This window comes from Pipra filicauda, unplaced genomic scaffold (assembly GCF_003945595.2).
Source record: "Pipra filicauda isolate LSUMZ 115617 unplaced genomic scaffold, ASM394559v2 scaffold536_size338551_pilon, whole genome shotgun sequence".
Taxonomy (NCBI): Eukaryota; Metazoa; Chordata; class Aves; order Passeriformes; family Pipridae; genus Pipra; species Pipra filicauda.
Genome location: NW_024104683.1, coordinates 1 through 13,885, shown reverse-complemented (window position 1 = coordinate 13,885; position 13,885 = coordinate 1). Strand labels below are relative to the sequence as shown.

Sequence of the window (13,885 nt, the reverse complement as noted above, 5' to 3'; positions counted from 1 at the left end):
CTTGCATATAGTACAAGGCAGTTCTCTGAGGAGCTCTGCCACTAAGTCAGACTGCCACAGTTCTAGTTAGAAACTTCAGGAGCTCAAACTGAAAATGAAATACAGACTAATACATGAACTGGAAATGCAACTTATATGACTGGTGTTTTCCCTTTGGAACAGACAAATTCTGTGTTTAAGAGTTTAAACCAATTCCTCTGGACTTTTACCCACTTGGCTCTTCTAATGAAAGAGAAAAGTTATTCTGCACACAAATGGCCGACATACTAAGACTGCAGTCAGTAAGTATTGGTGTCCTCTATGGTAATCATCTTCCTGCAAAACACCATTTAAACTCTACATGGCAAGGGATCTGATTTCATCAAGTAAAGGCAATAGGACACTTGGCAAGTGGGAGAGAAGCAAACACACCAAGTTTCTTAGGATCTTACTCTTAACAAATGGCAACTAATTCGTGTGTCTCATGTTATTTTCCCTATGACCATATTTGAACTATGCCAACGGAAGAAAGCATTAAATATGCATTCAAACACAGTTAAGTATGTGTATATATCAATTATCTTGGTAAATAATAGTAATGACAGTAAGAATATACTAGAAAACACAATGAGCTGGGAAATAATAAGCATAATCCCTTTCATTATAAATGTTTCACTCCATGGGGCCAGTAATCCAAGACTGTTTCCATAAGGCTCTGTTGTTTTAACAGCTGTGGCCATAGTATGAAGTTTCCTATTTAGAGCCAGAGCACAATTAAAGTCCCCCTCAACACCTGATGAAATGGGCTCTTATTTACTAATTCATCTCAGTAATCATCTGATTTTGAGGATGTTCGCAGTGCTGTGTCCAGAGAAGTACAGAGATTATCTTGGAGCATGTACTCAGGATGCCTTGCATTGCCTATTTATTCCTCCTTAGCTCTTTATGGCAACAGATGTTTTATTCTCCTGCCCGCTTCTGATTTCCATTTAGGATTTCGTTTATGAAATTGTTTAGAGGCCTCAAAGAGATTATGACCACCTAGTGGTAGGCACACTTTAGAGGTTTAAATTAGAGACCAGGCAGCGAAAGAAGAAAGATTGGGGCTAACGGGAGGGAATGACTGCAAACATTGAATTGGAGTTGACTATGGCGGCTGTTAAATTTTTGATCATAATTTTGCCTCAATTTCATTTACGTAAAAGTATATACTGGTACCTCCTTCTGCATAGGTTTAGATGAGTATCAGTATTCCCATTTCAGAGGAAGAACAGATAGAAACTCACTGACCAATGACTAACAATGCTCTTAGAATCAAACATAAATTCCAGCAGAAATGACAACTGGTCTCCTGTTCTTAATTTCAGACTAGGGGCTTAGCCATGAGGACATCCTTCCATGCTTCTGTACACACACCATGTTGGACTTTGCTTCCTGTTTTCTCTGACAACGTTTTTGTAGTCAGGGCAAGGACTTCTTTCATTTGACCTTTCATATGTTATCTTCAACTTTTTCCTGGGTGTGGTCTCAAGAAACCTTCCTTGTCCCTCTCTTGTGTTCTGTCTGGCTTCCTTCCCAATATCCACTCTGAATCCCTGAAGCTGCAACTCCTGACTTGCCAACTTGATACTTGCCAACATGAGTTTCTTTCTACTTTTTGTCCACCACAATAAGACTAACAAAATTGTGGAAGGGAATTTAAAAGAACAAGAACTCCATGAGGCTTCCCTTACATATTTTTCTCTGGATTGATCCCTGTGCAGCTACACTAACAGAAAAATCTTTGAATGTATAAAGGATAAAAACCTCAGGAAAAATTCAAATTCATGTTAGCATTCACTCTCTTTTATTTTTGAGACAGAATTGGAAAATCAGTTCCCCTTTGGTTTTACATCGATCTCACAGACTCTTTTCCATGCTCCTTCAGTGATGTTCTTTTGGGTTGTTGTGGTGGTGTATCCCATCCCCATCTTTGGGCCCCCTCCATGATCTCAGAGGCTCTGAAAAGCCTTGACTGAACCAGCTGAGCTGTGAAGCATCCCTTGACCATCCCAGTAGAGCCATGAGGCACTCCTGGGTCGTACCAGGAGCTCTTGTATGGTAGAGGTGGAAACAACCAGAACCATCAGCTTCCCAAACAAGGTGGGAAATGAAAGATAAGCAATTCTCCTTTGTAGCCTTGGTAAAGCACCCGCCCGAATTGCAGCCTGAGCGCAGTGGCACCACTGGGAACTGCAGCCCGAGTGGAACGGTACCACTGCCACTGCACTTTGGGGAACTACAAAAAGCCCAGTAGTTACCAGTTTGGGTTGTGATCACGAGGGAAACTCACTGCTAGCCAGTCAATCACCTCACAGTCCTCCAAACAGCAGTCCTGAGGGAGGCCCTTCGAGCTGCAGGAGGCAGCACCAGCACCTCCTCTGGGTGGGGCCTCTCAGGGCTCACAAACACTCGAGCTTGTGATACTTGAAGAACTGGGACTGATGAGGAGCCGAGGCTGATACCCACGCCCAGCCCCCATCTCCACGTTCCTCAAGGTGCCATCCCTGCCTGTTGGAAAACCCAAAGGGGTTTGATGCGAGTATTTCACTGAACGTGAGGGGAATTTTTGATAGGCACCTTTACACACAAAGAAATAGGTGTAAACATCATTTTACCTGTGTGCCTGTGACTTGATTGTGGTATGAATCTCAATTTTATGGCTCAATTTTATGACTAAGTCGTTGTTATAATTGTAGTGAATCCCACAGAATCACTTTGTACATTTTAAAGTATTTGTAAACATTTTTAAGTATTAAAATATTTGTAAGTATTAAAACATTTGTAAATGTTAAAGTATTCAATGACTAAGTGCTGCTAAGCCCTTTTGCACCCTTATGTTTGCACCCATATCTTTTGCAACCTCATCCCTTTTTCAGTTCCTCGTTTGTGTATAAATCATTCCAAATTGTTTCTAATTTCATCTCCCTTTTTATGCTTTAAGCTGTGTAGTAAGTAATAGAGTGAACCATGCCATCAAACTCTGTAAAGCTGCATTTTCACAAATTCTTATCAAACTCTGATGGTGTTTATTTAAGCATCCAAAAAACTTATTTGTGACAGTTGTAAGAATAAGTTTCTACCAGGTAGATGCACCTGGTTCTGTGACAAACTTTGTGGACCCTCCTGGTGTGAACTGAGCTGTATTATTTGTTCTCTGCTACATCTGGTTCCTTGGCTGGCTGCTTCAGCTGAAAGATAAAAAACCTTTTACATTTGCCCGGGCTGTGGCATCTCAGCAGACGAGAACCATGATCCGGTTTTCTTGCACTGACCATGGCACCACGTGCCAGGTGAAGGTTTGTTCCCTGGGTGACTCCTTACCAGTGCAATATTTTCATTCTTGCTCACAGCAGGGAGATCAAACAGAAGAATGCGTTGCAGATAGCTGAAGAGAAAAAGGCTCTGGGAATGTATTACTTTGCTTTTTTCACAGGAAAAAAAAAAGGCAGCACATCTTGGCAGACAGTTATATTAGGTACAGTTTGCAAGAACTGTGTATGAAAATAAGTTCAAATTATTTTGATTGTTCATGTAGAAAGAAAGGAAGAAAAGGTAACATAGCAAAAGAGAATTATAAAGGGAGTGGTTGCAGAAGATGGCTTGAGAAAATCTGTCCTGCTTTTTCTAATGACAGAACTTGGGGCTATTTATGTTAACAAAAAGTAGAAAATTGATATGCAAAATATAATAATTTTTGTTCTGTGTATGATTGACTGCAGAACTCACTCCACTAGAAAAGTTTAAGACTTAATGTTCAACTAGAATCCGTCACTTACACAGATATGAAGAACAGCACGAACAATAACAACTACGTGTTACAAGATAATAAAGACTGTGCTTGAGCTGCTCAGCAGTTGTTAGAAGCAGAAAGGTGGGGAGTAAACTGCTTATTAGAGAGTTCATACACCTGAGTCAGAACTGGTTCATGTCAGCAAGCACTTTGCCCACGGCTCTTGGCTGGGGTCACAGTTTGTGTTACGACTGTTACACAGACAGCAGCTCGTCGATCGAGTTCACTTTGCCTTCCCGGGTAATTTTGTTAAACACTCGCTGGTGACTGTGCCTTGATTCTGTTCAAGAGTTATTCTTTTGAAGTGCTTTTCTTTTCTTTAAAGAAATAAAATACTCTGAAGTTAATCAGGGGCCTCGTGTGCTTTTTTACACGTCACAAGGTCATGTATCTTGGGCTCATGACAGGATTGCAAATGGAGACAAAGTGGTCAGAGGCTGCACTAATCCCTGGCATGAGGGATATGGAGGAGCAGTAAGTAAATCTGGGCCTATGTTAAGTGGGTGGGCAAATGCTTTTGAAAAAATCCTCTAAATAGCCTGATCCCTCTTTTCCCTGTGTGTACCTGGCTAACATTGTTTTGTGTTCGCTCTGTGTGCTCTGGAGCTGATCCTAGGATTTTTGCCTTCCTGAGAACCACAGGAAGAGAGACATTGTCCATGTACCTGTGAAAATATTCCTTGGATTCAGCTGAAGAAATTTAAATAATTCACACTGCACTCTGTTTGGGGAAGTCTGCCTGCCACAGAAATACTTTTGAGATTTTCTTGAAAAAATCATGCCAGATATAGATTTATATTTTGCTTGTTTGCTTTCCTACTAAATACTGCTGCCCCTCACACTCACACATGCTCCCTCTGCATAAACCAAATATTTCTCTGTTTGAGCTCTGGTGCCACAGTGATGGGCACAAATAACAAACAATACAGCATGAAATGCAACAAAGCCTTTCAGCAGCAAAGAGCTTCAGAAAGGTGGTTTGTTTTCATTGCTTCAGTGAAATTCAGCATTTCAGTGAAAACAAGCAAGCAGTGTCTCCGGGCAGCACACAGCTTAGAACAGAAAGAAAAAAAAATCCCACGCCAGTTTTTATATTCGGGCTCACTGTATATATAGATGTGCAGATGAATGATTTTTAACTTGTCCTGTGCAGTGAGACAGGTGGTATTCCCTCCCCTTTGACAGAAACGCAGATGAACATGTTTTAGTTTGTTCTCCTATAGAAGGGAGGGTGTTTAGGCTTTCAGGAACCCCATGCTTTTGAGATGCTGAAAAATTCAAAGGAAACAACAAATTGCCTCCCTCTCTGTTAGGTTCCAAGGTTCTGACCTGAGTCACAAGCAGAGACTGAAACAAGACTGTGATAGCCCTGCATGGGACTGGAGAAGCCCTGGCTTTTGCTCTGACCCCAGCCCAGAAGCAGCTTCCGATACAGATGTGGGACAGGTGGAATTTGAAGAAGACAGGAAAAAAAAAAAAGAATACTTTCTTGAAGTATTTATTTTACTTGAATGCTTAGACAAAACCCCTTCACACCTCAGGGCACATCCCCTTTTTTGGAAATATTCAGAAACTATCAATAATAATAGTAATACAAATAAAAATGTCTAGTTCTTTGCATGTATACTGAAGGCTGCAGAGCTGTAAAATAAGGACTTCTGCTACAGCATCAGCAATTTAGCCTGATGCTGGTTTAAATTGCCTTAGATGAGGAGCAAAGAGCTTACACTGACCACAGCTCCAACCCTGAGACTGCAGGTCAGGCCAGAGACCAGGGAAAAAGGGTCTCGGAGCACCTGTGTGAGGGGACAGGAAAGCCCCTGCCCTCTCTGGTTAAAATAATAGAGTAGCAGGGGCTTTAACAGAGGGCACCTGAGACAGCTCTGGCAGGATATATTTGTGCTGGTGTTCCCATGGCTCACAGTGTAGCAGTGTAGCAGTGTAGCAGCAGATTTGGGCACTGAAATGCCAAATCTGGCAGGGAGGTCCCTGCAGGACAGGGCAAATTCCCCACACAGGTCAGCCCCACACCGGACAGGGGAGACCAGGGAAAGTTTGAGTGGTGGCAATTGCCTCCTTGGTAAAGGCAGCCCAGGCCAGGGCTGCTGTCTCTGTCCAGGGTTGTGGATGATGCTGTGCAGTCCATGCAGGCAAGGCAGAAACTGAGAACTCCCCTGTCCCTCAGGGTCTCCCTGGCAGATCTGTTTTGTCACATTCAGCTCTTTTGCTTTTAACAGTACTTTTCCCTCCTCTCCCCTTGAAGTTTTCCCAACTTGACCAGCATTTTCGATGTCACTTCTTCAAATGTCACCTGCGATCCTGTCCTTCACTCAGGTTGCCCTTCATCAGATAATTTTTACACACTTAATAAAAAAAAGCAACAAGCAAACCAGCGCCGCCACCACATCCTTCCCTCTTGATCTGGAGCAGTGCATCTGCCCTGGCTGGGATGGGCTCATGGCAAAGCCCGCTGGAGGGGTGAAGCCGTGGGAAGAGCAGGTGCCCTGGTGCTGGAGGTGGCTTGGCCTGGGGAGCCGGGGCACTGAGGGCACTCCTGGGAACCGTGGGGTCTGCCCTGCACTGGCTGCCCAGCAAAGGGTGCTCAGGGCTGGGCTGCCAAACAGGATGGAAACAAGAGCTGTTTAGCAAATACTTACAAATATCTATATTTATGCACACAACCATATGTATTTTTCCATACCTCTGTGTATGTGTGTTTATATGTGCTTGCAGGGATATATGTGGACACACACGTGTGTGCACCCCTAAGTGCCTGCCAGGCCCGGCAGCCGCCACAGGCAGAAGAGATGTGGAGGTGAGTGGGTCCCTGCACGGGGTGGCAGAGCCCGTGGTGGCACCTGGCACACTGGGCACCAGGATCGCCTCCCTCCAGGGGAACGGCGCCGCTCCAGCACGGACACAGACACGGACACGGGCGTGGGATCGTGTCCGCGGGACCGGGGAGCGCTAGGAGGGCTGGGATGGAACCGGGGAGGGGACTGGGAATGCCCCAGACTGCCCCAGGAGGAAGAGATCACCCTCTACCAAGTGGACCTCACAGCTCTCCACTCAAAATGAAAAAATAAAATTAAAAAAAAAAAAAAAGAAAGAAAAAAATCGAGAGGGTTATGTAGGGACAGGTGGGTTTTTTTGTTGGTTTTGTTTGTTTGTTTGTTTGTTTGGGGTTTTTTGGGGGTTTTTTTGGGGTTTTTTGTTTTGTTTTGTTTTTTTTTTTTCAGCACACATATTAAATGAAGGTAATTTGGGTGCCATGAATATAAGACGAAAATACACCTAATTCTGTCATCATATAGATATAATATATTTCACTCTCACCACATAAATACAAAACATCCAAATATCCAAAACATTCAGAACAAAAGTTAGTAGCAAGGGCTCAGCGCTCGATTCATTCATTATTTTTTCGACTAGTTGCCTAGAAACTTCAGACGTAAATAATTTACAATAAAATTACTATTTTCTTTCCATCCAGCTTCTTCTGTCCAGTTCTGGTCTATAGTTAATTCTATATTCTACAGCAACCATTCCACTTTTCATATTTTTTTTTTCTTTTTTGGTTACAGTTTGGTGGCACGTATTTATACAGTTTGTAAACGCCATGGGTTAAAGTTCAAAGAAAGAAAAGAAACTTAAAACCGAAGTAAATAATTTTTTCCCCAAAGAACTAGCTAAGTACAGCATCCCTTTTCTGGCAAATTCAAGTACCAAAATTGAACAGGAAATATTCGATCCGGAATACTAGAAGGTGAAATACATATGTTCGTGGAGAAAATAACAGTAAGAATTATGAAGGAAAAAAAAAGGTTGTTACATAGATGTGTTTTAAAGTACAAAAATAACAATAAAAGTTACGCTTTTTATATTTTATGTTCGTTTCAAATGAAGTGTGAGCAATATACGAGAGGGTATATTATTTTAGGAGCAAGGAAGGCTACAGGGTTTTTTGTGTTTAGATGCACATTGAAATTATTCGGAAAAATCAAATAGAGCAATAAAAATAAGAATTACCATCGCAACAGATCTAGATACAAATGGAGTTGCGAGTTCCATGATTTATCTGCAGACTTGTTTTTGCAGATAAGGTCCACGGCACTGGCCCGTGGGAATTCAAAGGGAAAAAAAAGGAAAAAAAAAGGGGGGAGAAGGGGCAGTTGTGTTATCTCGAAGGAAGAGACAATTTAATTCAAAATTTCTGCAGCCACTGGTTTCTGTCTCCCCGCTTCGTGATTGTATTTTTCAGTCCGTTCCGGCCCTTCCCACGTTCAAGATTTACCGTGAAAAACAAAAATTGCTGGAGGTTTTCCTGACTGGTGCTCAGGGCTCGGTCGGCAGCAGAGGACTGTAGTGCAGCGAGCGTGGGGGTAAACGAGGGCCGCAGGTGGGGCCCCAAAACCTTTGTGCTTAGAAATCACTGAGTCTGGGAGACACAACAACAATTAAAAAAAACCCCAAAACCAAAAACGAACAGAAAACCCCCAACAACCACCCCTCAAAAAAACCCAAAAGCAAAAAACCGAAAACGGGCATCACCTGGCAGCTCCATCCTCCTCTCTCCGAAATCCTGCTCCCTCGCTAAAGCGACCGAAGGGAGCGCGGCCGCCCTCCCTCTGCGGCCCTTCCCCAGACGAACGAGCGGGCCGACACCCCTCTCCCGTACGGACAGACGGACAGATGGGCCGCGGGGCAGGGGGGGCGCGGGGGCCGCCCCGCTCCTGCCGGGCCCCGGGGAGGCTCCCAAAGTCCCTCTCCCCGTTCCCGTTCCCGGCCCGCGGGCTCCGGGCCCCGCTCCGCCCCGGCCCGCGCAGGAGCCGCGCCGCGGGGCTCGGGGGCGGCGGGGAGCGCGGGGGGGCGGCTGCCGGCCGCCCGTCCCATAAATACCGCCACAAATAGAGACTATAAATATAAATAGGGGGGGGAGAAGGTACTTAGAGTCAGTCCAGTGCTTTTTTCTCAGCGCTCTCTTTATTGTTGGTCCGGGAGTAGGGCTCGAAGGCGGACGAACTCAGGTAGCGAGCCGACAGTTCCTGCAAGTTGCCCGCCAGCGAGCCGGCCACGGCCAGGGGCGCGGAGGAGAGGCGGCCGGCCACCGAGCCCAGCAGCGCGGGCACCGGCAGCCCGAACAGCCCGTGCCCCGCCGCGGCCGCCCCGTGCAGCGCGGCGGGGGGGGGCGGCCCGGGCGCTCCGGTGGCCGCGGGGGGGTGCGGGGATCCCCCGCCGCCCGGAGCCGCCGCCGAGCCGCTGCCCGCCGCGGCCAGGCCGGGCCCGCGCAGCGCCGATCCCAGCGCGCCGCTGGCACAGGGCGGCAGGAGCCCGGGCAGCCCCGGCGGGGACAGCAGCCGGCCTTGCTCCAGCAGCCGCAGGACGCTGCAGGTGGCGGCGGTCTCGGACACCACCGACCGCAGCTCGGAGTCCTTGCCCTGGTCCTTCTTCTGCTTGGTGCGCCGGTTCTGGAACCAGACCTTGACCTGCGGGCCGGGGAGAGAGGCAGGGTCAGCGGGGCGGCGGGCGCGGCGCCCCCCGCCAGGTGCCCCGGGACCCCGGCGCGGCTCCGCGGGGCGCGGGGGGGATGCGGGGGAGGGAGGGCGGGAGGGCCGACAGACACTTGGGAACGGGGACCGCTTCCAAAACGCACAAAGCGACACGCACAGAACCCGCATGGCCTGTCTGTGCCAGGTTTCGGAGTGCCCCGAGGCGGGCCAAGGGGGATGCGGGAGCCCTTAGCTCTGCATCTTTAACCGGACCTCTCTCACTTTATCCTATTTTAGCCGTCAGCCAGCAGTTCTCTGAGAGCCGTATTCAGTCCTTTCCCCAGGGCTTTATTCTAAGCCGGCTCAGCCAGTGCCCTGGGCACACCGCGGCCCCTCACCCTGCTCGCAGGGTCCCCGCACGCTGCCCCCGCGCTGCTGCCCGCTCAGCTCTGGCTCTCCCTTTCATGGGGGTAACAGCAGCAACGTGCTTCTTCCCTCGTATCCCAACCTGGGCACTCTCTCTCCACCTCCCAACCCACTTTAAATAATATTCAGCTTTAAAAAGAAATCCTGAAAGTCACTCAAAAAAAACCCAAACCCAAACCAAAACACAACAGAAACCACCGGTGGCAGATTTTGTAACCTACGAGCTATTGAACTTGTCATTCCTACCCATCAAGGAAAGAAAAAAGCTAATTAACGTGTCAGGGGAATTTATTGTTATATGATGTTTTGAGGAAATATGAAACCGGCTTTCAGAAGTTTGGACTTTTTAGATGCTTCCCAGTGCTCTCGCATAATTTTAACCCGCGTGGCCGCCCCCGGCCTTTCTGCCCTGGAGGTCGGAGGGGCGGTTCTGGCCCTCGGACATACAAGGAACTCAAAATACGGCCCAAACTTCAGCCCTGTCCCCGGATCTCTCGTACCCAGGAAAGCTCAGACCGAATGTCTCTAACCCTGCAGTCCCGAGAGAAGGAGCCCGCCTGCCCCTCCGGGTTTGAGCGGCTGTATCCCTCTCGGCCTCTGCTCTCTTCCCCCTGGCCGCAGCAGCGCATCTCCGCGCCCGGGGGCGGCTGGCCCCGCGCAGCCGGGGGGACACCGAGCCCCGGAGGACACCGAGCCCAACGGGGCCGGGCCGGGTCCCTGCGGGCCGGAGGTGCGGGGGAGCCGCGTTCGGCCCGGGAGGGGTTTGGCTTCGTGGCTCAGATCCCTTGAGCCGCGCCGCCTCGCCCACGGGGAGAGCCCCCGGGGGGCTGTGTGGGGGATACGGGGACCCCCTTTGCCAGCAGCTGCCCTTCCCCAGCCTCACAGAATTGTAAGTCCGTCGCCTCAGCCACGAACCCCCCCGGCTCCTTCTCGCCGGAGAACTGCGGCCCTCCCCCCTGCACTGGACACGCGTGGGCACCTCTGGGGAAGCTTCGCCTCTCCACGGCCCCGCGGCCCTGTCCGACAGCCCCGGGGGCTGTGCCGCGGGGTCGGCCTGTCCTTGGGGCGCGCAGGGCCGGGGGGATGCCCGGGCCGGGAGGGGGGTACCGCGGTGGAGGGCAGGGCAAGGCAGGGCAGGACAAGGCAGTGGGGGCTCCCCGTCCCTCTGGGGTTACCTGAGTCTCGGAGAGATTGAGCTGGCGGGCGAGCTCGGTGCGCTCCCGCCCCACAACGTACTGGCAGCGCTGAAACTCCATCTCCAGGCGGTAGAGTTGCTCGGCCGTGAAGGAGGTGCGGGTCCGCTTGGGACGGTCCAGATCAAGCCCCTTAGGCAGAATAATCTCTCGGATTGAACCTTTGGCATCTGGCAAAGAAAGGCGCACTCAGCTTCATACCCAGGCAACCCTCGTCTCCTTTTTTTTTTTTTTTTTTTAAATTTTTCCAACGGAAAGAGCCGTCCCCATCGCCTTCAAGACCGAGACTCTGGTCGGGATGGAACAGGATCCCTGTGACTGTGGCACTGCACCTGGCCGTTACACCCAAGGAAGGAAAAAAACCCACTACCCACCACAGAGAAGGAAGGAGGGGGTGATGGGGGCCTAGGGCTTTATAATTAATCCCCCCAGCCCATTTAAAAATTAGTTTGAATATATTGCTCTCACAGTACAACACTGCGGCATCACCCACGGCCCTTCTGGGAAGCTGGGGAGAGAAAGATCCTCCAGGCCATGCTTTGTGTCTGGAGTGCAGGGCTGCTCTTTGTTCCCCTTGGGCTCCGGGTTAGGACTTGCTGGCAGCCACCACACGCACCTCGACGCCTCCAAAAATATAAAACCATCTTTTTTTTTTAAAAAAATGTATAAGTATATAAAACAAGTTTCCCGTGCGGAGGGAAAAAAAAAAAAAAAAAAAGAAAGAAAGAAAGAAAAACAGGCAGAAGCTTTCTGGGCAGAGGCAGCGCTGCCCTGAGCTGGCTGCCTGCCACCGCGAATGTGGGGACACCTCCAGCCCACCTTGCACTGCTGCCCACACCGCTTTGGGGTTTTGGCAAAGAGGAGAAGCAAGGGGGCGAAAAAAAAAAAAAGAAACCAAGGCACCAACCAGCCGCAGAAACCTGTTTTCTGGTAGCCTCAACTGAAGGAAAGCGGGACAAATCTTATTAACACGACTGTCAAGCTAGAGCCAGATTCAGGTTACCTTAAAGCCTTCCCAACTTTACTTGCCGTAATTTTACCTCCTCGGTACGTTTTAAATCAGAGACAATCACATCATTTTAATCTGACCCCTCTCTGGGTCAGCCAGTGGCGCAAGGATTAAATCTGGCTTCCAAGGCCTGCTTCCCACCGATTTTATTCCAGCTCTTTTCTCTCCCTCCTCCCCCAAAACGCACCTTATAAAACTGAAAATTCTTCAGGTAAATTAATTATTTTTTTTTGGAGGGGATACGAATAGGGTAATTTAATTATTTAAGCCCGGAGGAGGGACGAAGGTTGTGAAAAAAATTGACATATAACTATTAAAAAGTAGTATTTATACAGCCCTTCGTCCATTCATTTTAAAGGCTGATGGTTTTAAAAACAGTCCTTTCCTCTGGGCGCGAAGAGAGAGGGGGTACAGCGGCAAGCCCCTACCCTCCGAGAGGGCCTTGCTGCCCGCAGCCCCGCGCAATCGTCCGCGGCGTGCGGGACGCGCGGGATGCGCGGGATGCGCGGAAGGAGCGCCCTGCCCGCGGGGCAGAACCGCGGCCCCCCGAGGGAACGCTGTCCCCGGGGGCTCCCCGCGGGGACCGGCACCCCAGGAAGGCTGGAAAGCAGGAAAGGAAAAAAAACACCAACAAACAACCAACAATAAGCGGGGCTGGCCCGTGGCGGGGCAGCGCCGGGCAGGAACCGGCGCGGCTTAACTTTTCCCCAGGCGCGGCGGAAATTCAGCCGATAAAGCCGCCGGGAGCGGGGCTGCGGGCACAGCCCGGCGGGGCAGCGGGGTGTCTCCCCCGCAGCCCTGGGAAAGGGCTTTCAACCCAGGGCCGGACCAAAGGCAAAGCAACAAAACAAACCCGTCTCCCGGGCGTGAGCACGGCTCACTTTCCCCCACCCTCGCCAAACACCTCAAACTCATACCTCTAACTAGGATCCTCCTGCAATAGTCCGGATCAGCCGAACTAGATTTACTTTTATTACAACCTTCCGTAGCTGCAGAGGCAGAAAAAGTCCCTTGCTGATCCTTCAAAAAAGAAGTAGAAATATTTCCTTCAGACCCTTTGCTTTCCTTGCCCTCTTTATGTCCGTTCTTCGAGACCCGGTTAGCTTCAGTCTCTGAACTGCATCTAACGTCCATTTTGTCTTGTTTCCCAAACATGTAGTGCAATAAAAACAAAACAGAAAAAACCAACAATGATAACAAAAAAATTACAGAAGAGTAGAAGAAGAAGAAGACGAAGTCTATGTTGAATATTGCACGGCTTAGGGTCAGATCGGTGGGGATCTGTAAAGCACCTTGAGTAAGGAAGATCGGTTTTTATCCCACTGGAAAAGCAGCGGCTTCCTCAGTCTCAGCGTCCTAATGTGACTGTCCGGCTTCCCAGAGCGCCCAGTGATCAGGTACTCAACAGTACAACTCTAAAATGATTTAATGTCTGCCTTATTACAGAGACATGTAGTTGTTAGACACACAGAGGGACGCGCACTCGCTGTTTCAATTGATTACGGGTAATTTTGCAGCCTCCACATTTAGGTTACCTCATGAATACACTAAATTGTTTGGATAATATATCAGATCGTAATGGATGGTTTGTGTGCTTGTCCCCAATCAAGTAGAGTTTAGCCAGTGAATAAACTGAAATGATTGGTCTTGCTTTCAGGAAACACACAATCAAAAGACTGAGACTTCCAGAAAAAAAAAAAAAAAAAAAAAAAAAAAAGGAGAGAGGAAAAAAAGGGTGGAGGAGAGGGAAAAAAAAAAAAAAAAACTTTTGACAAGATTCACCCTGAATTGTTAGCACCATTAGCAGCCATTATTAACTTTCTTCAGTATGCCTTTGACCTCCCGATTATATAGTGGCTTTCTCCAAAGCACGCCAAATAAATCTGAATAAAGCTGCTAGGAAGGGCTGGAAAAATGCAGTTGCAGGGGGGTGAAGAAAAAGCAAAAAAAAAAAAAA

At 48.7% G+C, this 13,885-nt stretch overlaps 1 protein-coding gene across 1 annotated transcript; it reads right to left on the bottom strand.

The window, feature by feature from the left end:
• Window positions 1-7,109: 7,109 nt before the first annotated feature.
• VAX1 (ventral anterior homeobox 1) lies at window positions 7,110-13,606 on the bottom strand. Its single transcript, XM_027726108.2, has 3 exons — window positions 12,846-13,606; window positions 10,902-11,089; window positions 7,110-9,297 (listed from the first exon to the last, which is right to left on the bottom strand). Exons 1-3 carry the CDS (start codon window positions 13,081-13,083, stop codon window positions 8,764-8,766), a joined length of 960 nt encoding a protein of 319 aa, XP_027581909.1. The 5' UTR covers window positions 13,084-13,606; the 3' UTR covers window positions 7,110-8,763.
• Window positions 13,607-13,885: the final 279 nt, after the last annotated feature.